This window comes from Pteropus vampyrus, unplaced genomic scaffold, assembly GCF_000151845.1.
Source record: "Pteropus vampyrus isolate Shadow unplaced genomic scaffold, Pvam_2.0 Scaffold44, whole genome shotgun sequence".
Taxonomy (NCBI): domain Eukaryota; kingdom Metazoa; phylum Chordata; class Mammalia; order Chiroptera; family Pteropodidae; genus Pteropus; species Pteropus vampyrus.
The window spans coordinates 9,476,068-9,503,184 of NW_011888825.1; the positions used below are offsets into that span (position 1 = coordinate 9,476,068).

Sequence of the window (27,117 nt, forward strand, 5' to 3'; positions counted from 1 at the left end):
GCCTAGAGTATCCATCCCACCCTTGTGTTTTCCAGTCAGAATTTGAGGCCCAACCCCAAGGTCACCTTCTCCAGAAAGCCTTCTATGACTTCCCAGCTGGTGTAGCTCCTCATCTGGACACCTGCAGTCCCTTATTCAACCTCAATTATCCCAGGTTATGAATGGCAGGTTGGGTATACTAAGTCCCCATTCCCAGGCCAGAGCAAAGAGGAATGCAAGACCCAGGCTTAATGAGGACACGAGGCTCAGAGATTTTGAGCAACCTGTCCAGGCTCACACAGTGCCCATGGCTCACCTGAGGAAAGCAACACTGGTCATCGAGGATGCGTAGGATGCCATAGGGCTTCAGTGAGATGAGGTTGATACAGGGCTGATTGTCAGCGAATGTGATCTCCCTCCAGTTGATTTGTTCACGGGTATATTCCTCCTGCAGGCAGCATGGGCTCAGCCTCCTAGCCCTGCCCAGGTCCCACACACCCTGCCTCCCTGGCTGAATCCATCTGAAGAAACTAGGCCAGGGACACTTGTTTGCACATCTCCTAGCATAGGAAACTCAGTCCCCAGCAGGGCAACATGAACCATTTTTGGGCTCTGTTCCTCCCTCCACCTGGGACAGCCCTCAGAGGGTGAGAAGGATCCCCCAAAAGGTGCTAGGGTGCTGAGCTCTTCTCTGGGCTCAGCGCCCTAGCACCTTCCCCTCCAGAACAGAGGCCCTCACATGTTCTGGTCCCCACCTTACAATGCCTTTCCCTCTATTTCTACTGACAACCTCTGAATTGCCCTTAAAGAACCAGCATATCCTGTCTGTCACCAAGGAGGCCCATTGGCCAGTGGGAGGGGGATGAGAGTGCTAAGGGAGGCCCTGCACACCTGTTCTTCCTGGAAGATGATCTTGTTGAAAAGGTACTGAAGGTTCTCGTTTGCATAGTTGATGCACAGCTGCTCGAAGCTGTTGAAGCTCAGGTCCTGTCAGGCAGGTGGTGAGGCTGGGCCTGGCCCCTCCTTGGCAGCAGCCCATCTGGCCCCTCCCAGGCCTTACTCATCCCCCACATCCAGGCTCAGTGCCCTCCCTGCCTTCCATGGCCACAGCTTCAGAAAGCTGGAGCCTGGACCACAGATCCTCTGCTCAGAAGCCTCTATGGCTCCTGTTATGCGCAGGTGAGAGTCTGACAGTCTAGGTCCCAATGAGAGGCAGCTTAGGTAATGGTTAAAGGCCCACGTTCTGGAACCTTCTGCCAGGGTTCCAATCTTTTTAACCATGTGACCTTTGACAACCACTCTGTGCCTCAGTTTCCCCATCTGTAAAACAGGGATAATGACAATATCACCTCATAAGGTGGTTATAAAGATTAAGTGGATTAATAAACAAATTGCTTAGAACAGTACCTGGTACATAATACATGCCATGTGAGTATTAGCTATCACTTTTATTATAATGATCTTGCTTTGTCTCTCACCATTTCCCCCATCATGCACTCAACACAGTTACACCTCCTCACCCCCACAAATGACTTCCAGCTCCCCAGACACCATGCCCATCCTTTGCATATGCTGTTCCCTCCACCTTTACTGATTCTTAAGGAATTAGCTCAGGGATGTCTTCTGATCTTCTAAGAAGCCTTCCCTGATCCTTACCCAGCTAAGGGTTTTCTCTAGGCTCCTCCAGCTCCAGGTTGCCTCTGTTATGGCTCTGACCATATGTGTTTGTTAATTTCTGTCTCCCATCTCCACCCAGTCCCTCCTGGAACCTCCCCAAGAGAAGGTCCCAGGTCTGGTCCTTTCCAGGGTCCCTCGTGTTGCCCAACACAGAGTCTGGCACCCAGAGGCCTCAGATAATGCCTGTGGGTGAGCGAAGAAAATGGTAGAAGACAAGGGAGAAACTAATAAGGGAAGGGGGCCCTGATAATGGTTGTGCTATAGGCACAGAAATGCGAGAGATGAAGCCTTATGCCCCTCACACACACACAAAGTCCCACCTCGAAGCCATAGATGTCCAAGATGGCGATAGACAGCGTGTCCTGATGTGGAGACACCAGGGCATTGACCCTGGTGATGAGCCAGCTGAACAGCAGTGCATACAAGACCTTGGCAATGGCATCCCTGAAGAAGAGATGGTGTTGAGATTAGTGGACACAGCGGGGCGCTAAGCATCTGGAGGCTCAGGCAGGGAGGAGTATGGACTCACCTGGCATCCACAGCGCTTTCCACAGTCAGAGGGGTGAAGATCTTCTCTCGCATTGTCTCCTGGGGAAGGACGTGGCCTCTGAGTGACAGAAGATGGGCCACCGCCTCCAGGAAGACCCCAGAGGATTGAGGTGTGTGTGTGGGAAAGGGAAATGGTCTTAGGCATATAGTTGGCCAGGGGTGGAATAGGTCATCCTTGTCCCCCCTTCTGCCTGGTTATACTGGTGAGGGTGAAGGCTGCTGGTCTAAAGGGAGAGACAGAAGCATAAGCAGACACAACACAGTGAGATCAGCCCTGGGAAGGGAGAAAGAGCCAGGGTTCATGGGAGGCCAGAGGAGGTATTGATCCTGCTAGGGATCAGGGACATCTTTGTGGAGGTGGGGATACCTGTGTTAGGTCTTGAAAGAGGGATATGTATGAAAGGGGAAGAGCATTCCAGGCAGAAGAAACAGCCTGGAGATTGGGTACCTAATGCCTTTGGGGTCTGAGGTTACTCCCCTCTGGGCCCAATACAGATGAATGGGACAGGAGAAGAGGGAAGAGGGAAAGATGGCCCCCACAGGATGGGGCACAATGAAGTTCTGTGTGGGTGTTTGCAAGAGGCTTTGATAGAATCCCCAGTGCCCAGAGACTCACAGTCACTTTGAAGGTGATGGCCTTCTGTAGGCCCTCAGGGGAGATCTGAAGAAGCTCTGCCACAGCCTGGATCTCTCGGGCACTCACCACTGAGGCCACCTCTTGTGCGTCCGTCTATGCAAAATACCAACAGAAGTGTGTTTTGAGCTAGATAAGTTGATTTTAAAGTTCATATAAAAAAACATAAACAAGCTAGAAGGACCAAGCAAATTCTGAAATAGGAATGCAGGGAGCCCAATGAGATGGTAAAATACATTATAAAGTTGCAATAATTAAAGCAGTACGATGATAGACACATAGTACATATAAATAGATTAATAAAGCACAATAAAAAGTATGGAATTAGATACAAATGTACCTTAAAATTTAGTACATGATGAATATGTATGTCTCAAGGGGTAGGATTAGCATAATTAAGCAATTGCCTGGACAAAAAGAAACTGGATCCTTAGCTCACATCTACGAAAATGAATTCCTTTGGTTGTTTTTAACCAAAGACTTAAATGTTATAAAAAAAAAACAAAACACACACACAAAAACCATAAAAGTTCTTGAAAATATTATGGGAGAAGGCTGTTATAATTTTAGAGAAATAGTTCTCTCTAAAAAAATCATAAAAAATCTAAAATTTATACAAGAGAAGATTGATAAATAAATGCCTGAAAATGACTTAAAAAATCTGTGTGCCCAAAACAAAAAAAAAAACCCAAACACCAAAAAACCTGTAAAAAAAGTTAAAATATAAATAATAAACCAGGAAACATATTTGCAATTCATGTCAGAAACAAAGAGCTGATTTCCTTAACATACATAAAGATCTCTCATACATCAATAACAAAAGGATGAACAATCCCAAAGCTGGCGTGAGGGGAGAACTAATGATATGTGCTTGGTGTGACCTGAAAGGCAAATGCAGATGGTTCCTAGGCCTCTGAAAAGGTGCCTGTGTGCCAAGGATACCAGGGCCCCATGGCAGGCTGTGGCATTCTCTTACCTCATACTTTTCAAAGTAGACATTGCCCAGATGTAGGATGGAGGCCAGGATGCGGAAGATGCTGTCCTGGTCCTCCCCGCTGAAGCCCAGCACCTCCATGGCAGCCAGGAGCCGGCGGAAGTTGTCTGCATCACTCTTCCCCGAGATCTCACAATTCCCACCCTGGGCAACAGCAGGGCCAGGGGTCAGGGAACCTAGGGGTGTGCTGGAACCCCTCGAGGCATCGGCTCTGCCCCGACCGGCAGTGTGTCCTGAGTTGTCCACTCAGCTCTCATTCCGTTCCCGTGGGCTCGGAAGCTCTGGGTAGGTATTGTGATAGTGCTTCATATACATTTCCTTCCTCTAATCCTCACCACACCCCTGGAAAGTGGTACTGTGCTGTCTCCGCTTTACAGATGAGGAAACTGAGGCACTAGAGGAGAAGTGTAGTAGCTCTAGGCTGCTTAGTTCTGTTCTAGACTCCAGAAAAATGAAGAGTCAGGTAGGCCTCCCTTACCCTGGCTTTGGACCCCAAAGATGCCTGTCTGCTTGCTGTCATGAGACACCTTAAATCCAAACTTGCCCTCCCAACCCTCCATCATCTTCACTGGCCATCACAACACCACAACTTGGCTCTCTCATCCCACTGGGGTGATGAGGTAAGGTTACCAGGGCTAAGGACCCTCAGATGCCCGTTGGTGCTCACCTGGTTCAGGTAGTAGTAGGTCTCGGCCTCCTGAAGGCTGAAGGCCTGCCGGAGCTGGGCAGACAGTCCAGCCAACAGCTCATAGAAGATGTGGTAGTTCCTTTCATTTTTGGCCTGCAGAGCAGGTAGATGGGTGCAGAGAAGGGAAGCGCCCACCTAGGTGACCCCGAGACACACATACAGACCCAGGTATAGCCATAAATATAAATACACACACGGGCCTGCAGGAAAGACTGGGCACCTCTGTGCCGAGTGAGCTTCCAGTGAGCACTAGCTAGGAGTAGGGGTGGGGGTGGAGAAGCCCTGATATGGTGGTGGGGAGGAGGCTCTGGGAAGAATTTAATTATTTTTGGAGAAATCAGAGAAAAGTGGCCATTCTCGCATGTGTACTGGCTACACATACCTACATACATGTGTATCCATAGAGCAGACATGTACACAAAGGCCTCCTGATGGCTCATTCAGCCAGAGTGGCTGAGTACCCACTGTGGGCCTGGCCCTGTTCTAGGCACTCAGGACACAGTAGCGAACAAGGCAGACAGAAGCCCACCTGCTAGCTGGGGAGACAGACACTCAGCAAATCACTGGTTAAAATATGAAATAGGTCAAGTAATGAGATGTGCTCTGGAGAGAAATAAAGCAGTGAAGGGGATGGGGAGTTCTGGTGTGGGGCAGAGGGGGCTGCATTTTTAAATGGGATAGCTTCCCTGCACGAGTGACATTTCAGGGAAGACCAAGAGGAGGTGAAGGGTTTGGCCATGCAGGTATGTAGGGGAAGAGTGCTCCAGGTAGAAGGAATAGTAGGCACAAAGGCCCTGAGGCAGGATCATACCCAGTGTGCATCAGGAACAGGGCTGAGACAACGTAGTTGTAAGGCGGGGGTTGGGAGTTGGGTAGAAGACTCAGTCACATGCATACACACACACACATATTTGTTCATTAATTCAACACATACCCAGCCCTTCCAGGTGCCAGGCTCTATGAGTGCACACATGTAAGCACGTGTGCGTGCACACACACACACACACACCCTGACCCTACCCCATGTCCCAACCAACACACAAGGGCCTAGGAGGCCTTGCTCACCTGAAACACAATCCTGGACTTCTCAAGCAGGTACTGGGAGGTTATGGCACCAGAGATCATGCCCCTGGGGCGAGGGAGCACAGTCAGCTCACCTGGGCAGCTCTGAGGGGCTGTGCCAGGACACAGAGTATGTTGCAAGGCCTTTGGAGGCTCCTCCACTGTCCCACTCACCCTTCCAGAAAGATCTCCACAAACTTTCCGAAGCGGCTGGAGTTGTCATTCCTGACGGTTTTGGCGTTACCGAAGGACTCCAAGAGGGGTGTTGCCTCCAGGATCTGGACCCCAAAAGAAGATGTGGAACTTGTTCTGGGGGCCTAGAGTGGGGGACATGGCTAGGGCCACCGCAGGATTTCGCAGACACAGACCTCCCCAAGAACTCCCTTTGTGAAGGGCAACCAGAGGTGGGCTCCCTATAGAACCCTGGGGTCTCCCTAGTGTCCCCCAATGCTTCCACCTCATGCTGTTCAACTCTTACACGCAGACCCCAGCTACCCCTCAGCCAGCTCCAGCCTTTCACAAGGCAGCCCCTGGCCAGGACAGGCCTTTAAATACTGCTTCCTGCCCATGCTGCCATCATACATGAGTATGCACACCCATGCATGCATCTCACAGGGGTTTAAACATGCACACACACACACGCATGCATGCATGCACACATACTCCAAATACCTTTATCTTCAGGAGCAGCCAGGAGGGAGAAGGAGAGAGGGACAAGAACAGAAGCAGGTCACCTATAGGACTGACCACCTTTCCCCCAACAACACCAGAGGCTTCAGACCATGGAGGGAATGGCTGACCTCTTTGGGCCCTTGTAGTGGGCAGGAGAGCCACCAGGTGAGAGTAAAGCCATGAGCCTCAGAGACCCCAGGTGTTTAGGCTTGGGGACTGCAGTGAGGTGCCAGATGTGAGAGTCTGCTGAGTCTACCTGCCAAAAGGTTCTGGGGATGTCCTCTTCACCCCCACAGCTACCATCTAGGCTCTTGATTCTACTATGCTCCCTCCAGGGGTCCTTTGAAAACTTGCATAGGTCACATTCTACCACCTCACTCGGGCTCAAAGACAAGTCCTCACAATGACTTCTAAGGGCCTGCGCAGCCCAGCCCCTGCTGGCCTCATCTTCTTATCTCCCCTTCGTCACTCTGCCCAGCACCACGGCCCTTCTGACTGTGCCCTCAGCAACCTCTGAGCACCAGAATTCTTTCCCTCTGCAGCCCTCAGCACCATTGGCAAATTCGTTTCTTTGTATCTTGTCTCTCTCTACTAGAGTCAGCCCATATAGGCAGGAATCTGTTTGCACACCTCTGGGTCCCCAGCATCTACATAGTACCTAGTGTACACGAGGCTCTCAACAGATATCTGCTAAATGAATGAAAGGAGGAATAGTATTTTATGAGAGCAGAGATACACAGGGCATACATAGCTAATAATAGCTCCCATTTATTAAGCACCTACAATGAACTTAATTAAATCATAGTCAATCTTATGAAGCAGGCACTAATATAGCTGTTTTACAGATTAGGAGATTCAGACTTGGAAAGATAAGGTAATATCTTATCTCTGGATGCCAGTGTCTGTAAGATAGAGAGAGCACAATATTGTGACAAGCATGTGCATAGTTGTGTGTTCTCCCTCGCTGACTCATTTCCTCAGGATAAATTCTTAGGGGAGAAGCAGAGGAAGCCTGGTCTCTGCAGAAATAATATCTGTTACCTTGGAGACAGTGCCAGTTTCCTCCATCTGGTCACTCCCACAGTCCTGTTTGATCCAAGAAATATAGGCCCATTGTACAGAGGAGTAGACTGAGGCCCAGAGAGGAGTTGGCACACATATCATCACACCTACATATATGGCACACATATCATCACACCTACTGTGTAGCCTGAGGCTGCTCCATGAGTCAGGGTCTGCCTGGGCTGTGGCCTGTACTATCCCTTAGTTTGGGAGTTTCTTGAGGGCACCTGAGGGCAGGTCAGCAGCTTCTCTGCTCCTAGTGCCCACCATGGGGCTGGAGCACACAGCCAGAAGCCAGGGGCAAGGACAGGTGAACCATGTAGATGAACATCTGGCCCTGTGGGGCCATCAGGTCAGCCCCCAGGTAAGGTGGTGCCAGTGGTTTGGGGTGCACAGCATCTAGCCAATCCTCTACCCTGGAGTATCCTAATCACATTCCAGCCCTGTGGCCCAGGCCTTAACTAGTCAAGCATAACTTGGTCCAGCGAGGACAGCAGTCTAACAACAGGGAGCCCTGAGACTTTTTCTGGCATGCTGGGAGGTATGGGTTCTGGTTTAGTGGCACCATCTTGCTGACCAATGGGAGACTGATGAGTACGATGCTCATACATGGGGGAGGGTGGAGCCAAGACAAGGGGCATTGTTTAAGACCCTGGATCTGGCCTGTCCGATTACATAAGAAGGGAGGAGCAGCAGTTAGGAAATGAGCTCACAGTTGTCCCAGATGGCACACATATCATCACACCTACTGTGTGCCTGGCACAGAAACTCACAAACCTGCTGTGTCCCACAGCTCTGACCCTCCTCCCTGACTCCTGCTAAGACAGCGGTCTGCCGTGAACTTCAAACTCAAAGTCCTCCACCCCCTCACTTTGAGACACTGGGTAAGTAATCTCCCTCCCAGGCCTCAATTTCCTCATCTGTGAATGGACACCAACATACCTGCCCCAGACTGCTGCGAAGCTCTAGAGTGACATAACTGAAATCACCCCCACACAGGAGGGACTCCATGCACACATTTGCCTGCCTACCTAGTCAGTCCTTGCAGATATCTAACTTCGAGGTTTTGAAAACCCTGCCTGGAGCAGAGGGATGGTCTGGTTGGCCTCCAGGAGACCCAGGTTGATGGGAGGGGCTGGCAGGCATCAGAAGGGACCTGCCACAATGCAAACCTCCTGACTGCAAAGCCTGGGTCGACCCACTCCTCACTGAGAGCTGAGTAGCCCCACCTGATGCCCTCAAGATCACCTGCTGAGCTTGTGGACCTAGGGCAGGGAGTCTGAGAGTCAGTTTCTGATCTGGTGGGCCTTTTCCTCCAGCCTCGCCTTCCCTGAGTTCCAGGCTCATGGTGCATTCACTGCCTCTCCACCATCTCTGTGTTGATGCCCAGCAGACAACTTAAGGGCACTGCTGTCTTCTCTCTGCAGCCCTGCTCGCCCAGCTGATGACAGTTCCTCCATGCTGCCTGTGGCTCAGGCTGATCTCCTGGGCAACAGGCTGTTGCCCTTGGACTACCCTCTTCTCTTACAACCCTATCTGGTCTCTTAGCAAGTTGATGGCTGTCCTTTGAACTGCACTGGGGTCCACCTCCTTGGCCTGAGCCACCATTTTCCCTCATCTAGACTCCACGCTGCCACTCTGCTATCCCCCTGACACACTTAACCTGTTTGTACCCCAGGACCTTTGCACTGGCTCTTCCTTCTATCTGTCTGCTCTTCCCCAAGACATCCTCAGCCCAGTCCCTCAGTTCTCAGTAGGGCCTACGCTGACTACCACACTCCAACACTCTCTATCCGACTCCCTGCTTTTTTTCTCCACAGCCTATCACCCTTTCACATATACATAATTTACTTGTGTATTATTTTTCTTTCTGTCTTCTCCACTACAATGAAATTCCCATGGTGCTTGGAACATTGCTCAGTCTGCATTGCTGCTGTCGGCCTCCCCAGAGCCTAGCACAGTCCCAGCACACAGTAGGTCCTCGGGAAACCTTGAACAGTCTCAGGTTCGGAGGACTTGCACTCTCAGCAGACCTCAGATCCTGCGGACCCTGGCCAGGCCTCCTCAGTGCCCAGCATCTACTGACCCCCACCCACACAAACCTCCCCCATATTCGGGCCTGTCCTGCCTCTTTGACTATGGACCAGGAGCCATAATCAGAAAGGTAAGGGAAGTGGAGTGACTCCTCTTGCCTCCTGTGGCCTCTACTTGGGCCAGACCCAGGAGTGCTAAAACCCAGAGCTGCACAGATACAGGGAGGAAGGAACCCTGCAGACGCTCCCTGGGAGGGGTGGCAGCGACAGCCCTGCATCCTAAGTGCCCTCTCAGTGCAACCTTGGGCTCAGCCTCCCCATTCTCCAAGTGGCGCCAAGAAGTCTTACTTCTTGGGGAACACAAGGAGCATTCAGCTGAGGGCTCTGGGAACAGACTCACCTGCTGCATGATGCCCCGTTTCTGGTTCATGGTGGCCAGGTAACGTAAGATCAACTTTGTGGCCTCAGTTTTTCCAGAGCCGCTCTCTCCACTGACCAGGCAAAGGGACAAAGTGAGCTTCAACCAGTTAACTGCCTCTTCTGGGCTCCCCCAAACCAGCCATGATGTAAGAGGACACGGGCAGGCAGGCAGGCTGGCCCAGAGATGCCGAGTGACTTCCCCAGGTTCCCCAGCAGGTCTATCCTGATGCAAACCTCTTGCCTGAGGTCCCCCTCCATATCTCCCCACAACATGCACAAAGGTCCCCAGCCTGACGTGCTGCTCACCTGATGATTATGCACTGGTTCTGTTTGGCATCAAGCATTTTGGCGAAGGCGAGATTTGCAATTGCAAAGAGATGCCTGGAGAAACAGGCCATGGGAGGAAGGCACTGGGGCAGAAGCCTGTCTTTGTGCATCCAAACCTCCCAGGGTACAGGCAGAGGCATCTGTGTCCAGCTAAGCAGCCAATCTGCTCCATCCCCTACCCTTGGGGAAACATTCCTTGCAATGCCCCCCACCGTGGTCTGAGCCACAGTGGCCTACAACCCAGTAGGGGCTGTGGCCAGGCTTGGGGAAACGCTGTTGGGCTGAGCAGGTGAGCTGCCCACCATCAGCCCTGATTCATGGCTGAGGGGCAGCCAGGGGCTCACCAAGCTCAGACAGGGACCCAGGAGAGCCAGGACAGTTCCCTCCCCAAGCCCGGAGACACTCACGGGGGATTCTCTCCCAGGGCCCGCCCACTGTACTGCTGCACCTGCTCCGGCCCATAGATTCCAAACATTCGGTATGGGTTCACCGACACCAAGATGCTACCGATATATGTCTGCTGGACAGACAGTGGTCTCAGTGCCTGTGGCTCCTTGCAGCCCTGTGTGTCCCTCCTTCCCTTGCTCCCCCAGCCTGGATCTCTGTTTCCATGGGGACAGATGTGTGGCTGCTTGGCCTCAATGTTCAAACCTTGGGCCCTCTGACAGCTTGATGGGTCATCTGCTATTTCAGGTACTGTACCAGGCTCAGGCTTAGAGGAATTTGGAGTGAGCAAAGCCCCACAGCCATGATTCTGCAAATATGGCTGTGTCAGCTGCTGCCTATTTCATTTATTCATAGGGCCAGGCTTCAGAAGCTTCTGCCTCAGTGTGAGGTCAAATCTCTACTGCCTTGGGTGGGGAAGGGTCGGGATTACAGGGGATTGAGGTGGCCAGGGCCCTTCTGTGTGACCTCGCCACCCCCACTGTGGTTCTGGGCCTTTGTTCTGTCATTCTGGGGCCAGCAGCTCCCTTCCTCCCCTTGGCCTCCCCACTCCTAGTATCCAGGTCAACGGAGTCTAGGACTCCAGAAGCTTTATCCATTGAGTTCCTGTCTCTAGGCCTCTGCCCTGGCACCCACCACTCTAAGACTCTATGTTTAGAACCTTGGCTTTCAGAGCTCCAAGCTCCAGTAGGTTATGCTTATATAATAGAAACCCCAGAATTGAAACCAGAGGTCACAAGTCTGGGACCCAGCAGAAGTATATGCCTCCCACCAGGGCCCCAGGAGGCAGCTGCCTGCCAGACCTGAGCCCAGGGCAAAGCCAGCCCCAGGACTCACATAGATAAGGTTCCGTTCAAATCTGGCCTTGAGGTTGGACAGCACGGTGGCCTCCTGGAGGTCTCTGGGAGGACAGGGAGATAGACAGTCAGGGCACTCTTTCCCTCAGTGCAGGGCCTTGGTCAGAAAGGCCTGAGTTCAAGTCCTGTCTCTGATACCAACTAACAGTGAGGTCTTGGGAAGTTACTTAAACTTTCTGTGCCTCATTTTCTTCCCTTATCTAATTGGTATGATAATCACTGTCCCTACCTCACTGGGTTGGAGATGCTCTTAGCTAGCAGATGTGAGGTCACCATGATTAGATAATGACATTGACCAGCATAGCCCTCATTTTTAGGGTACCTCCAATGTGCCAGCACCTTCATAATAACAGCTGTATCATCCCTCTCTTATAGATGAGAAACTGAGGCACATAGAACAAAGTGATTTACCCAAGGTCCCCCAGCTGATAAGTGGTAGGGCTGGGCGAACTCAGGCCTGTCTGACTCACAGAGATATGCTGCGCACACATTTGGCTTTTGTGACACTATATGACTTTGCAGAAGAAACCGAGGCTTTGAAAGTGTAACAGGAAGTGAGAAGCACCCCTGGTAGGAGGAGTGCTCTGGCCTGGAGTGTGGCAACTCTTCTGTGACCCCTCACTGACTCTGCCACCCTGCCTACTCACTCCAGCTGTGTCATGTCCTCCACACCATCTTCCCGGAGCTGTTCACGGAACCGTGTGGATGGCAGGTTGCGAATGGAGTACATCTGTGAGAGAGAGAGAGAGAGAGTTAATAGTTACTCAGTTAGAGGGTTTCCATGAACCGCCCCCTAGCTTGGACACACTGGCCTGCTCCTGTTGTGAAGGAGGGAAAAGTCCAGGTCAGGTAGGTCCTGTGAGCTTCCTTGCCTTAGAATGCCATGGCCTGTGGAGCCTGCAAGTAGCCCTTACTCACAGAGACACACAGCTGCTCTATGCCCATGTGTTCCCATGCTCTCCCAGTGTTCTCCCTTCTCCGAATGGACCCCAAATCTTTGCTTATGTGACAACTTGATGAACACTCATATCTTGGTGCATGAGACCTCCAGCAAGTTCAAGACCAAGACTGTCCCATTCCACGCCATACCCCTATGCCTAGGCCAGGGCAATCATGTAGACCCAGATGCACAGACCTACATGCAATGGCATTTGCAGCTCAAAACCTGTGGTTTTGCAAGATGCTTGTGGACATGCGTGAAAGCTTGTGGTACTTTAGCTGGAGGCATATGCTTTCAATGTCCATTTGACATATTCTTGTGTGCATAGACATCTGGGGCTGTCCCCATAGCTGCGGGGCTCAACACGGAAGTCTTGATACCGTCTTTGGGCTGCAGGGTCTCCTCTGTGCCTGGCTACGTGTGCACATGACCCGATGGATGCCACAGCTCCTCAGACCTTGCAGCACACACATATGCTTTCTTTGTTTGGCTGTGGTACACCCACGCATACATCCCAGGCACGCAAGCCTGCGCGTGACTCACAGGACTGCGAGTGCACGTGTGCGCCTTATCTTTCCAGCTTCTCAGATCCATCCCAAACCCCTCCCTAAGCAAGTGAGGAAAGGGGACACCAGAAGGGAGCCCTGAGTGCTAAGTAGGCCACAGCGAGTATCACCCTGAGGCCCTGGCCTCCTGCCCACCCATCTACCCTTGTGTGCCAGTGGCCACAAACCCTGAATAATTCAGCCACTCACGTATTCCAGGGTGAGGAGGGCCCAGGCATCCTTGCCCCTCACCCCAGGGCGCCCTGCTGCCCGCTCCCGCAACGCTGCGGCCCACACGGCCTGGGGTACCCGCCGCCGGGGCCAAGGCCCCCCCAGCAGCCAAGCCGCCCCGGTTGCCATTGCCAGGCCAGCTGGCTGCCCGCTCCACGGGGCACCGTCTGCATAGGCTGAGAAATGCCTGTTGCCTTTGCATGCCCCGCCCACCCCAGGCATGCCGGGGAAGGCTCCGGTGACCACCCCCCTTCGCTGATGGCCACTCAGAGTCAGACTCGCATTCCACCACTAACATGGCAGCCAGGCACAGGCTTGGCACCCCTCAGACAAGCTGCTTGCCCAATATCCCACAGGTAGCCAGATTCCTGGCTCAGTCCTGATCCACTGTGACCTTCTGGGTTTCTGTTTCCCCACAGTGCAAGGAAGAGGCTGGAAGTTTGGTTCTTGAGTCCCTCACTTTAAAATAGTCCAGAATCCTCCAGCTCAGGGGACTGTCGTTAAGCAGGAACCCAGGAGAGAGGACTCCAGTTGAGGGGAGGATCAGGAGGAGGCAAGAGGAACAGCACGGGCTTTAATGTGGGGATGGGACAAGGTGGATAGTCAAGTACTGCAATTCTGTACTCAGCCAAAATCTCTGAGGGGCAGGTAGGGATCGACATGCCATCCAGACTGGACCAGGACAGGACTGCTCAGAACCCAAGCTAGGACAAGATCCCTTTCCCAGAGTGACCTGGGAGGAGTTTCTAGTGCCTCTGTCCTCTGCTTAGGCATCCCCTTGTTAAATCCTCCAGAGGCTTGGGGAGCCTGGGATTGTTCTCCCTAAATTACAGATGGGAAGACTGAGGTCCATGCAGGCAGCAGCTCACCAAGGTCCTGAGGCCGTCTTCTGCCCTGTTTCCCAGGACACAACTCCCAAGCCCTCCCTCTGACCTGTGCCCATACCTTGCTCCACCAGCTCTTGGGGCCAACTTCTTCCCAGGGGCCCCCATGGGACAGACAGGCAGCTCCAGAGTCCAGGCGGCAGGATGGGGGGCAGGCATGTACTTGTGGCCAGGGTTTGTGGGTCTCTGCTGGCAGCCTGAGGCAGGACCAGAGCAGACTCCAGGCTCTTGGCTTGAGGCTGGGTTCTGGATCCTGGGTCAGCTGGGTAGGGGGCTGCTGGGTGGCAGGACGAACTGGCTGGAAAGAGCTCAACTTTTGCACCCGAGGCATAACCACAGCAAAACGCCCAGGACCTGCCTGGCGCTGCACACCTGCCTTGGGCAGGGGCCCTGGGATCCCAGTGGGTGCCAAGGGAGCTGGGGCACTGGGCAGCGTCCCCCAGCGGCGCCATGGTGGCCATGCAGACCTCATCTGGTCACATGCAGCCGGCGGGTGGGAGAGGCTGAGCCTTAGTGCCTTCCGCTCTGGGGGGGATTTTTTCGGGGGTATTTGGGTTGCAGGCTCAGGCTCTCCTGGTGGCTGGTGGTCCCCTGAGGGAGACTCTTCTTCGGGTTGCTCAGGGCCAGGGCTGGCTGATTTGGCCAGCTGTCCAGGCCCCAGGTCATGGTGTCTACCCAGGAAGACACTGGTCATGTCAGAGGCTGGGTTCTCCAGCTGAGAGGCAGAGGATGGCACAGGGCCCACATGCTGAAGGAAGGGGTTTTCAGGTATAGGGGGTGGCCTGGAAAAGCCCTGGCGGCTGACAGCACCTCCTGGCCAGGGCGAGGGTGGGCGCTGAGTGGGAGGCATGTCCACGTCCCAGCTGGGGACCAGCGGGGGCACTGTCCAGGGCGTCTCGGCATCCTCAGACTCACGCTGGCTCTCCTGGGGATCAGGGGTAACCGTAGCTGCAGCCACTGCTGCCTGCCAAGGCCCAGGGCTCGTTGGTCGGTGGAAGGGCTGACGCACCCTGGGCTTCACAGCTCTGGTGGGAGGCTCGCTGAGACGGCGCCACGTGTGTGGGAGGCGCGAGGGCAGGTTGAGCGAGCAGCTCCTCGGGCTGGGGCCCAGCAGAAGGGGTGGCGAGGGCTGCTGCGAGTCGCCAAGGGTGGGCGAGTGGGGTGCGCCCAGACGCCCAGAGACTCGGCGTGGGGTCAGGGGCTCCCGCAGCGAGCGGAAACGCCGGGGTGGGGGAGAGAAGGGCGGCTGAAAGGGGCTGGAGCGAATGGAAGGCTGAGGGGACGCGGGCCCCACAGGGGAGCGGTAGCCCAGGCCCGGCAGGCTCCTCAGCGAAGGCTGGGGAGACGGCCAGACCCGCCTCCACGACGCCCGTGGGGAGGGCCCAGGGAAGCCAAAGGGAGCCCCTTTCCGGTGGGAGCCCCGGAAAAGAGGCTGAGGTCCGGAGAAGGCCAGCAGGTCAGGGGGCACCTCAGGGCTCACGCGAGGGGCCTCCACAAAGGCCCACCAACTGGCCTGCGGTGTGAGCGGCACGTGGGCCGGGGCAGCCCAGGGCGGTGGGTGGCGGCGGAGCGATCCATACGGCGAGGCTGGTCGGGGCAGGCCCGAGAGGGCGGAGGAGAAGGGGGCATCGGGCGGGGGTCTGAGGCTGGGGGGCTGTTGCGGCGCAGGCGGGGAGATCAGCGCACTCCAGTGGGCGGGCGGTGCGGGCGCACAGTGTGAGTTGTTGTTGTTGCGCGCCCGCGCCTGGGCCCTCCTCAGCACGATGGGGGTGCTGGGCCGGTCGGGATCCATGCCGGCCAGCTTGTAGCCGAAGCGCTTATAGGCCGCCTCCCTGACTGCTGAACCCCCCAGCCGGGCCTTCTGGCTGCCCCTGAGCCGCGGGACGGGCTTCTTTTCCGACAGCGTCTTTTTGAGGAAGCGGGCCAGCGAGGTGGCCGGGCGAGGCGGAGGACGGCCAAACTCAGGGCTGAAGCCCAGGCCACGGTGGGCACGGTGGGCGCCGAAGGCTGATAGGGCGCGCTGAAGGTTGCGCTGGCGCGGCGTGAGAAAGCCCCAGAAAGGGTGGCCGTAGGGCCCCGTAGGCACCTGAAGCATTTCCTCCTCTTCCTCATCCTCCTCCGCATCTCCCAAGGGCAGGGGGATGTCCAGGGACGGGGGGAGGGGCACATCCAGCTTCTCCTTCCCAAACAGCTTCACCTGGGGCCGCGGGAAAAGGCGGAACCTGCGGATAAGGGAGAGCTTGGACCTGGCAGGCTTATCCATGCCTTGCTGCTCGAAGAAGGCGGCGCTGGGCAGGCGGAAGGAGGTGCCCTGCCGCTCCCCAGCCGCCTCCTCTGGCTCCTCCAGCTCCGCGATGTCATCCATGGGATGGGCATAAGGGTTGTGGGGCGAGAGGATGGGTGGCGGCACCCACGGGTACTCGAAGGCCGACTCCTCTGGATAAAAGTAGGGCACTTCGGGGGGATAGATGGCCTGGTCCCCACCTCCATAGATGTCTTCTGCGTAAGGGACGCCATAGGGGGCAGCATAGGGCACCCCGTAAGGATCAAAAGCAGGTACATCATGTGGAAGGTTGTACTGGAGGTGGTAGGGTGGGTATGGCGCTTCATAAGGTGCAAAAGGGTCCAGGTAGTAGCTGTACGGGTACGGCTCGCCCTCGTAGCCATAGCCATCGTAGTAGCTGTAGGGAGACGTGTACCCCGCTGGGGGCGCGTAAGGGGGCTCGTAATCGTCGTAGCCGTAGCCGTAGCCGTAGCTGGATGTGGGATAGTAGGAGCCACCATAATAGTCAGGGTGGTAGTAGTCGTCGTGGTCCTGGAGCGAGTACCTATGGAGGTGGTCTCCGTAGGGTGGCCAGGCCGGGCTGTAGGGGCCGTAGGCAGCTAGGTAGGGCTCTTGCTCCTCCTCGTACTGGTAGAGCGACTGCCGGTCGTAGTAATCGTCGCCCTCGCGATGGTAGTCATAGTACTCGCCAAGGTCTTGGAAGCCCTCGAGCCCGTACAACGACTTGCGGGAGCCTGCGTGCCGGAAGGGGGCCTCATCCTCAAAGGGCAGGAAACCCACAGGCTCGCCCGACGCATAGATGCTTCGGCTGCGGGGGAACCTTCGCAGGCGGCCTCCGGGCCGTAGGATCTCAGCACCCGATGGGAAGGGCAGCTTGCGGGAGCCCACACGGGAGCCGGAGCGGTTGAGCCAGGCATCCATTGTGGCCTGCTCGCTGCCAGACTCCTCGGCCTTCTTGATGAGGAACTTCTTAGTAAGCCAGTTGATGGCTGTAGAAGCCTTGCTGAGTGACTGGGCGCGCGGCCTGAGGCGGCCGTATCCGCGACGTCCGGGGAAGCGGATGACCATGAAGGACGGCTTCTTGCCTTTCATCGCACGCTTCTTCTTGCCCATGCGCATCTGCGTCATGAGCTTCGACGTTGACTTGAGCACAGTGCGTGCCTTCTTCTTGCGTTTGGTCTTCTGCGGGCCGGTGTGGAGGCCCCAGAAGAAGGCTGACGCGCTGCGGAACTGGCCCTTCTTGGAGATCTTGGGTGTGCGATCGCGGAAGCCCATGAACAGCCGCGACGTCCCCTTCAGGCTCCGTTTAGGTTTCTCCGGCTCTGGCGCCTTCTTCCCCTTCTTCCCTTTCTTGGCTTTCTTATCATCATCTTCCTCCTTCGCCATACTGACAGCCTACTCACTGGGCCGAGGCCGGTGTCACGAGCTCAGGGACTTGGAGACAAGAGGACGTCCCGGGTCTCCTGCCTGTGGCGGCACACGCAGACTCCAGTTTTGAGCTGCCAGGACTGGGTGGCTTGGGGAGGAACGGCTAAGCTGCTTCTGGCTGGGACCAGGATTCCGAGAGGACGGATCCATAATTCATTTCCTTCAGACGCCGCCTTGGGTTTCACCCTCAAGTGGTGGTGGAAGGTGCGTGAGTGTTATTTACCCGAGAGCAGGGGAAGCCTGGCTGAGGCCTGTGCTAAGGGTGACCATCTTGGCTCTAAAGTCATGGTGACGACCACCCTGGATCAAGCCCTCCCTGTGCCTCAGCCAGTTCAGCCCACCAAAATGAGTGCTTAGGTCACTGCCACTTCACAGAGGAAGACACTGACCCCCAGAGAGGGGAAGCCACCTGCCCTAAACCACTCAGCACATCTGTACTGTGCAGGAAGTGGAGCTACGTCTCCTGAGCCAGGGTAGGACCCACATAGTTGCCTTAGAGGGGAACCTTGGACCCTCCAGGTCCTGGGAGAGGGTGGAGGGGAGTGGGAAGGGCAGGTGCCCAGGGCTTTGGTCAGTGTAACTGGAGCTGGCGGGCTCTTGGGAGCATGAATAATGCATTGAGGAGAACCAGGGTGCCAGCTCAGAAGGCAGGGCAAGGTGGGGGCATTTCAGTGGAACTCCAGCAGGGCCTTGTGAGGCCACATGCCAGGGGGCTGGGGGAGCAGAAACAGAGGATGGGTCAGGCCTGGCTCTGATCCTCAGCTCTGCCACTGACTGGCTGTATGGCCTCAGGAAAGCCCTTGCCCCCTCTGGGCCTCAGTTTCTTCATCTGTAGGATGGGAGTGATAAGCTGTGCCCTGTTTTCTTCACAAGGAGAAAGCAAGACTTGATGGAGCTGTTGAGAAACATAAGTGGCTGGAGATGCTACATGTGTGGCTCATATCTGAGATTCCTGGCCTCTCCTCCCAGTTTCTGCCCTTGCTAAGAAGTCTGTGGCCAAGAGGACCCCACCCTCTCTGGTTACAGCTGATTGCTCCAGGGTGGACACTTGACACAAGGCCATATGCCCACTGTCTGGCCAGTGACCAGTCCACTTTTGAGAATCTGCACTGTAAGAGGTAGGAGCTGTGGCTTCATAGATGAAGGGGGTGGGAGGGAGAACAGGGGGTGGCAGCTCTGGGACCTGAGGCCTCAGAACCTTTCTTCCTTCTCCTCTCCCTCCCTCTCTCCACCCCTCCCCACCCCTCCAAGGATCAAAGATCAGGACACAAAGGGCCCAGGGTGGTTGAAGACAGACCTCCAGCTAATGTCACTGAAGTTCTGTTTAGTCTTCAGGTCCCAAAGCAAATTGGTCCTTTAAGGTTTTACACAGGAGACCCCAGAGCAGAGAGGTTCTAGCTCTGGTTTTGCCACTTGCTGACTCCATGCCTTCGAGTGGCTTCAGAGCCTCAGCTTGCTCAGCTATGAAATGGGGACAGTGAGAGGCTTCTCTCAGACAAGGGGCGAGGAACCGAGAGGTGAACCTGTGAGTGACCAAGGTTCTTTCTCTCCATCTCCTCACTTCTTCTGCATATTCACTTTTTTTCTCTTGTCTCTGTTCCTCCCCCAAAATTCACTGAGAGCCAGTCAGGTGCCCAGCAATTCAGGAAGGGGGTCGTGCCAGGGGCTAGTGGTGCCTGTTTCAGGCAACCCCCAGGGAGTGGAAGCTGGAGCATTCGGGTGGCTTCCAGGGTGAGGTGGGGGTCATGCAAGAACTGGGCCTTGTGCAGGGTGGAATTTTGAGGGGGTGTCCACTCTCCATATCACCTTCTATACTGCCCATTACCCTGCTTTGTTCTGGGCTGTGCCTGCTCCCCACTGGAGGAAAAAGAGGGTAGGGGGTCATTCTATCTGAGCCCAGAAATGCCAACAACCACCCTTTTCCCTCCTGGAGCTGATTTCCAAATTGAGGTCCCAGCCACTATTATCTCATGAGGTTCTCATGAGATGGAGGCCCCATCTCCATTCTCCAGATAAGAAAACAGTCTCAGAGACAAAGTGACTTGTTCAAGATCACCCAGCTTGGGAGGGTAGAACTGGGCTCAGACCAAGGCCTGGGTGGGTCCAAAGTAGCTTCCTGCTATTCCCTCCTGCCTGCTGGGTTCCTGGATACTTGGGCCATCATGTGGGAGGGGAGTTGGATTCCTCAGTCAGCCTGGACCCTGACCCTCAGGTCCTATAGCCAGCATACATTTGCTTGGTCATTCATTTATTCATTCAGAAGTTATTTTTTGAAAGCCTGCTGTGCACCTGGCTGTGTGTAAGCATGGGGAATACAGCTAAGAACAAAACAGATAAAAACTCTACCCTTGTGGAGTTTACATGTATGGGTGGGGAGTTATCAACAAACCAGGAAAATAAGTAAAAGATATAATTGATCAGGTGGCAATAAGTGCTGGGATTGTAATAAAGCAGAGAGAGGCATGAAGAAGTGGGTGTGTGTGCGACATTGAATAAGGTTAGGGATGACCTGCTGGGAAGTGACACTGGGGTCAAAAGCTATAGGAGGAGAGGGAGGGGGTCCTGGGGGAAGCACAATGGTCCTGATATGATGGAGGAACAGCGAGGCCAGGGTGACAGGAGTGCAATTTGGAGGTGAAGGTGGGAGGTGAGGCCAGAAGTTGGGGCTAGGTATATAGGGCCTTGTGGGCCATGGTAAGGACTTGGCTTTGCGAGTGAAGCCAGAGCCATGGGAGGGTTTTGGCAGAGAAGAGATGGGATTGGACCTCAGTCTTCACAGGATCCTTCTGGCTGTTGTAGGGGGCCTGGACCATGCTAGGGGCAGTGGAGATGGAGAGAAGTGGTGAGATCCTGATTATCTTGCAGGTAGAGCCAACAGGGGAGTCGTAAGTATCTCTAAGATTTTCTTAATTAACAAGGGCAAGGATGGAGAGGCCACATCTGAGATGAGGATGGCTGTGGGAAGAGCCAGTATGTCAGCTTTAGATATGCTGGTTTCAGAAGTCTCTTGGGCACAGCAAGGGAGTTGGGGAGGAGGGCATCATAGAGCTCAGGGCTGACAACATCAGTTAGGGAGTCAGTGGCACCTAGGTGGTGTTGAAGCCATAGTTCTGAAGGACAACATTAGGGAATGAGTGCAGATGGAGGACAGGCCCAAGGAATGAGCACTGTTTGGGGCCAAGGAGTTGGCAAGTGGCTGAAGAGGAGGGCAGGGCAGCTGCAGCAAATGGGCATATGGGTCAGGTTAATTAAGGACAGCCGACCATTGGAAGCAGCTACATAGAGCGACAAGCAGGGGCGGGGAGATGGTGCCGGTAGAGTGATAGGGGCAAGGGGGTTAACAGCCTGATGGGAGAGAGTTCAGGGAAGAAAGGACTGTGGTGGTCACAGGATGTGTGTCCCTGTGAACATACCAAAACCCATTGCATCATACATGCTTTAGTGAGTGAACTGTATGGTGTGTGGATTATATCTCAATAAAACTGTTCATTTAAAAAAAGAAGCAAAGGAGGGAGGAAGGAGCCCATTGCTGGGAATGTATCTTACAGAGTCTCATGCACACAGGGAATGGGCTACATACCAAATTACTCACTGCTACAATATACCATGGTACATTCCACAGTGTACTACACAGCTATAATAAAAAACATGAAAGATCTCTGTGTACTGATAGGGAAGATCCCCAGGATCTGCTAATAAACAGAACAGGGTACAGAACAGTATATTGTCTATAATATATACCTAGGCTTGTCTTTTTGTATGGTGAGTGTGTGTGTGTGTGTGTGTAAGAATATAAATTTGCATTTCCTTTTATTTACATGTAGAAATATTAGAAAAGATACACAAGAAATTGATCAAAGTGGTTATCTTGCTGTAAATCTGTGGTTTGAGTTGTGAAACATGAATACATTTCTGATTCAGATGAACAAAAATGTAACATTTAAAACGAAAAAATGAAAATGCGGAAAAAAGAAATTGAAGACAGTGAGTGGAAACATACCTTCAGAAGAGCTCTCAGAAGAATGATAGGGCTGCAGGGTCCAACCCCACCCCCAGGCTCCATGTGACATTTGAGGAAACTGAGGAGGGAAGAAGGGCAGGGTTGTTTTGGGCTCAAGGACACCTCCCACAGTCACACCCCCTGCATGCCCCAAGTTAGGGGGGTCCTTAGCCTCCTAGAGTTTGTCCAGGAGAATAATTGAGAGGCCAACATGGCAAGTGGCCAATGGGCTTGACTGGGGCCTATGGCACACTCAGTGGGCATCTTTAGGCTCTGAAGCCCCATTGTTCAGATGAAGAGACTGAAGCTCAGAGAGGTGAACGTAGCTAAAAGAGAGCCCAAGGCACTTAGAGAAGGAGCCCAGGGTATACGGAGCCAGGTGGCTCAGAACTCTGGGTCAGGTCCGGTTCCCATTCTGGATCTGACCACAGGAAATCGTGCAGCCTCTACACTTGGTTCTTCTCATCTATAAGTGTAGGTACTAATATTGCCTCCTACTGCCAGGGCTGATGGAAGCATTAAGAGAGAAATAGAGAGCTAGGCAAGTGCCTGGCCTATAATAAAGTGCCATTACTGTTATTATTGCTGATATCAGTATTATAGGCTGCTGCTCCTATTTACTGTGAGAAGGTGGTCTGGGTGACTGCTGGCAGCAGGTCCTGCCCCCATGACCCTTTCTGGTCTCTGGGGCCTAGGCTTGCCCCCAGGCTATGTAGGCAGTGCACGCCCCCCCTCCCCCCGCACCCCGCGCCCCAGTCATCTGGAGCTGCCCTTTCTCTGGTGGGTTCAGGATCCCCCCTCCCTCTCAGGGTCCTCAGTCTCCACAGCAGGCACTGAGGGGTATCAGGGAATAAGTCTCTTATTCATGCCTCATATATTGGTGCACTTATTATGTGCCAGGCACTGTGCTGGGCACCAGGGGAGTCAGAGTAGAGCATAACCAGGCATGGTCTCTGCTCTCACGTAGCTCCCAATGTCACAGGGAACGCAGACTTTAAGCAAAGAGCCACACCAAAAAGGGAGAAACTGCAGCCATGGGAAGAGCTATGAAGGCCAGGCCACAATGCAGGTAGGCAAACACTGCATCGGAAGGCCAAGAAAGTTCTCCTGAGTTGATGACCCTAAGCTGAGATCTGAAGAATAAGAGGGAGCTAATTGAATTGAAGAGGGAATAGTGTTCCAGGCAGATGGAACAGCAGGTGCAGAGGCCAAGGGATGAGCGAGGCAGAGTGACGGGAGCATGTAAAGTGAGAAGCAGCTAGTATGGCAGGAGAGACCAGCCCCATGAGGCCATAGAGGCTGGGGTGGGACTTTGGTCCTCAACCCTAGAGTAGTGGTGGGGGCGGGGGGCATGGCAGGGTTTAAAAGCTGTCAGAAATGTGACCAGATTTGCATTTTGAAAATAATAAAAATAACCAACACTGCCAAGTGTTACTATATGCTAGGTTCAGTGCTGAATGCTTTCTTCTAATAATATCACTAGATTCTCACAATATGCAAGATGGGAACTGCTATTCCTATTTTATAGATGAAGGGTTCAGTCTTAAAGAGGTTAGGTCACTCAGCCAAGAAAGAGCCCACAATGAGAAAATGATGAGGCCTGTGCTAAGAACTACCAGGCTACACACTACTCATTTAACCTATGCTACAACCTCAGGAAGTAGGGACTATTATCCCTCCCACTTTACAGATAAGGAAACAGGCCCAGAGAGGTCTAGTAAGTTGCCTGAAGCCACACAGCTGGAAACCAGATTCAGGCCCAGGTAGTCTGGTCCAGAGTGTCCATGCTCTCAATCACTGCCTCATATTACTTCTTGGAAAGTGTTCTAGAAAAAGCTCTTGTGCCACTGTGTGAAGGATGAGGAAGGGATACACAGTGGAGGCAGGGAGAGAGAATAGTGGCTTGGCCTGGGACAGCTGTGACAGAGTACAGTGGACACATTCAGTAAGGGGCTGCTTGGGGGCCTGAGTGAGGGTAGAACCTTCAGGGTTGGCTTGCTGCAGCTGGATGGAGAGCAGAATTATTCTCAGAAGTGAGGTGGGTGGTGTGAGGATATCACAGATTTGGTCTGGGACAAGGAGAGTTTGGGGTGTAGGACGTCCAGGTGGAGAGTGAAGGATGTGGTTTAGACTCACAGATTGGGTGAGATGGAGGCTCGGGGAGGGCTAAGGCTGTCTAGGAGAGGGAGAGAATGAGAAGAAGGGGGCCTCAGATGCCAGTCCTTAAAGACTGTGTGGGAAGGAGGCAAGGAAGAGAAGCTGCCAGAGGGGGCTGCCACCAGATGTGCCAAACTATGAAAAGCTTGCCCAAGCAAATGGGGTTAGAAATGTTCGCTGTTTAGCAATGTGTGGCATTAGGGCTTGGCAGTACCTGTTTTGATGGTATTTTAGAGAGGGCTGGCATGAGGAAACTGACACAGGGGTGGACTTGCAGAAGCTAAGCCATGAAAAGAAGGTGGCCATAGAAATGATGTGCCTAGGGGGCTCATGATTTTTTTCAATGGGAGAGGCGTAGAGAAAAAGGGCTATATGAGGTTGCAGTAAAAAAGTCTGCAAGTCAAGGAGAGAGGGCTCTGGAGAAACCAACCCTACTGGCACCCTGATCTTGAACTTTCAGCCTCCAGAACTGTGAGGAAGTAAATTTCTGTTGTTGTGGGGAGGGGAAAGGTAGATGGGGTAAAAGGGGTCAAATATGTGGTGACAGAAAGAAATCTAACTATGGGAGGTAAACACACAATGCAATATATATATGCCTTACTGTTAAATTGTACAGCTGAAACCTACTGGATTTTGTTAACCAATGTCACTATAAAAAATAAATTAAAAAAATAAATTATAGTACAAGGGCAGAAAAAAAATTTGTTGTTTAAGCCACCCAGTGTGGGTACTTTGTTATGGAAGCCCAAGCAAATGAATACGGATTACAGTTAACCCTTGAACAAAGGTGGAGTGCGGACGTAGACAACCCTGTGCAGTAGAAAATCCGTGTATAACTTTTGACTCCCCTAAAACTTAACTACTAATAGCCTGCTACTGACTGGAGGCTTCACTGATAACATAAGCAGTTAATTAACACATATTTTATTTGTTATATGTATCATATACTATATTCTTACAATGAAGTAAGCTAGAGAAAAGATGTTATTAAAATCATAAGGTTTGCCTGTGAATTTTTTCAGATTGTTGCAAATCTCCAAAAAGTTTCCAATATATTTACTGGAAAAAAATCCATGTAGAAGTAGACCCATGCAGCTCAAACCTGTGTTGTTCAAGGGTCAACTGTAGTTGGTGAATCAAGGGGACAGATCCAGGAGAAAGGGAGGGAGGGAGAGAGGAGATTGAACCATTTGTGGCATGGCATGGAGAGGCCCTGAGGAAGGAGATGGGGTACAGATGAGTATGGGGTTTTGGGAGACAAATTTTCTAGCTGGGGCTTGAGGGGAGCACAGCGGGTTTAGAAGAGCTGCCAAGGGGGAGCTAAGGCAGTCAGTGATGTGGGAAGACGCCAAGCCATAGGTAATACAAGTACCCCCAGCAGCATTCCTAGAGCCGGATAGGATCTTGAGGACAGATGAGTTCAGGGTTTCCTGCTAAAGGAGGTTTCCAAAATGAGGACCCATGGAATCTAAGCTGGAGAGGAAGAGACATGGAGATGGACACATGGACAAATGATGGTCATTCATGACCTGAGGCTCCTTTGCACCCAAATCTTCTAAAGCTGGAGGAGGGCCACCTTCTGGGAGTACAGCTCTGTAGCTCAGCAGTGGGCCTGAATGGGGGTAGGGGAATTGTTGACTTTCACAAAGACAACCAGGCTGTCTGAGCAGGAAAGGACTTCAGGTCGCCCTTGCCATAGCCTCCTTGCACAGAAGGCACAGAGTGGGTAAGGAATGGGAACCGGGTGGCTGCCTGGGACAGGGCCCTTTGAGAGGTATTAGGGGAGGCTTCTCCAGGCCTAAACATACCATCCTTGGTACGAGGGCACTGCAAACTGCCAGTGCGCACTAACATGGGTGAGCAATGCATGCAGTGCCTCTGGCTCTCACTCAGGCTGAGACAGCATAACTATGCTGGCCACAGATCCAAGGCCAGGGACTCAACAGAGATGCATTGACAGCCCTGATCCACAGACACACAGACCTTGCCCAGGATACAAGCCCATCCACGGTGAGGAAGACGGCAGCCCAGTGGCTAGAGCCTCTGACACTACTGGCCCTCAGCCCGCACTGCCCAAGGATGTCCGGACCTCTGGTCTCATTTCCCCCTTTTTCCCAGCCAGCTTAGGGGACAGAATAGGCCTGGATCTGACACCCTGTGAACCCAGGGCCCTTCACTACCTGAGACAGGAAGTGGTAGTGACCATCAACCAGGCACACTCCCTTACTTAGGACCTCATGGCCAGGTCTTGTGGCAGTTGGGAGAAGGGTTGAATTAAACCACTGAGCACATAGCCATCTTGGCATCTCATTAATGCCAAGAGGGGGACCACATGGGCATCATCATACCCATTTTATAGAAAAACTGAGGCCCAGAAAAGGACCTCAGTGAGTTAGGGGCAAGGCCCCGGGTTTGCCACTACTCCCTAACCTCTTCCCATCTGCAACAGAAGTTAGTGGCAAACCCTAAGGGCCCAAGAACAGGGTCTCCTTACCTGGGTCCCGTGGCCTACTCCCTGACTGCATGCCGCCTAATGGGGGTCCTGTGGTTGGCCCCAGATACACGGCTAGCCCAACAGAATAGCTCAGTGTTGTGGGGAAGAGAAGCCCAGCCCATCACGCCGACCGCCTGGGGCCCCATGTATATTTGATGATGTCTATTATTCCTGTTTTGTCTCTGGAAAGGAGCCTGACCAGCTGACAGAGGAGCCAAGAACATCCTGGAGAGCTGGACAGTGGGCCTGTTCCATATTCCAGCCCCCAGGGGAGCTCTCTACCCCTCCTGCATGCCCAGTGCCTGGCAGCCTCACAAAACCTGTTAACATTCAATCCTAAAAGGCACACCTCCTCCAGGAGCCTTCTCGATGGCTCAGACATCTCAGGCTGGGGTTCAAATACCAGTTCTATACTTACAAGCTGTGTAGCCCAGGGCAAGTCACTGCCCCTGGAGAATAGGCTGGTGGGGAGATGGCCTCGCCCAGCCCCTGGCACACAGTAGGGGCTCAGTGAACACTGAATGCCATTCCTTGGCACCATGATGGCCCTTTCACCCTTGCCTCCTGAGGCAACAGGAAATGTATGGGCTATCCTGCTCTCACAGGGCAGCTTCCCTGCCACCCCACAAATTACAAGGGCCTTCTGGGGATGCTGCCCACATTGGCAGCCAAACCTGGTCTCAGGATGTACCATGTCTGGGGTCTGCGACCCCTGGCCAACCTTCCAGGGAAGAGCTTGTCCTTGATGTCTCTACA

General features: G+C 53.4%; 1 protein-coding gene across 1 annotated transcript in view; it reads right to left on the minus strand.

The window, feature by feature from the left end:
• MYO15A (myosin XVA) overlaps nt 1-17,668 on the minus strand; it is a 51,920-nt gene extending 34,252 nt beyond the window's left edge. The window contains 16 exon segments of the mRNA XM_011359072.2: nt 296-427; nt 871-966; nt 1,977-2,100; nt 2,186-2,244; nt 2,822-2,935; nt 3,816-3,977; nt 4,501-4,614; nt 5,587-5,650; nt 5,758-5,861; nt 6,256-6,261; nt 9,751-9,841; nt 10,077-10,151; nt 10,505-10,614; nt 11,379-11,442; nt 12,046-12,128; nt 14,060-17,668. Of these exon segments, the coding sequence (XP_011357374.1) occupies nt 296-427; nt 871-966; nt 1,977-2,100; nt 2,186-2,244; nt 2,822-2,935; nt 3,816-3,977; nt 4,501-4,614; nt 5,587-5,650; nt 5,758-5,861; nt 6,256-6,261; nt 9,751-9,841; nt 10,077-10,151; nt 10,505-10,614; nt 11,379-11,442; nt 12,046-12,128; nt 14,060-17,668 (5,007 nt within the window).
• Between the last annotated feature and the right edge of the window lie 9,449 nt (nt 17,669-27,117).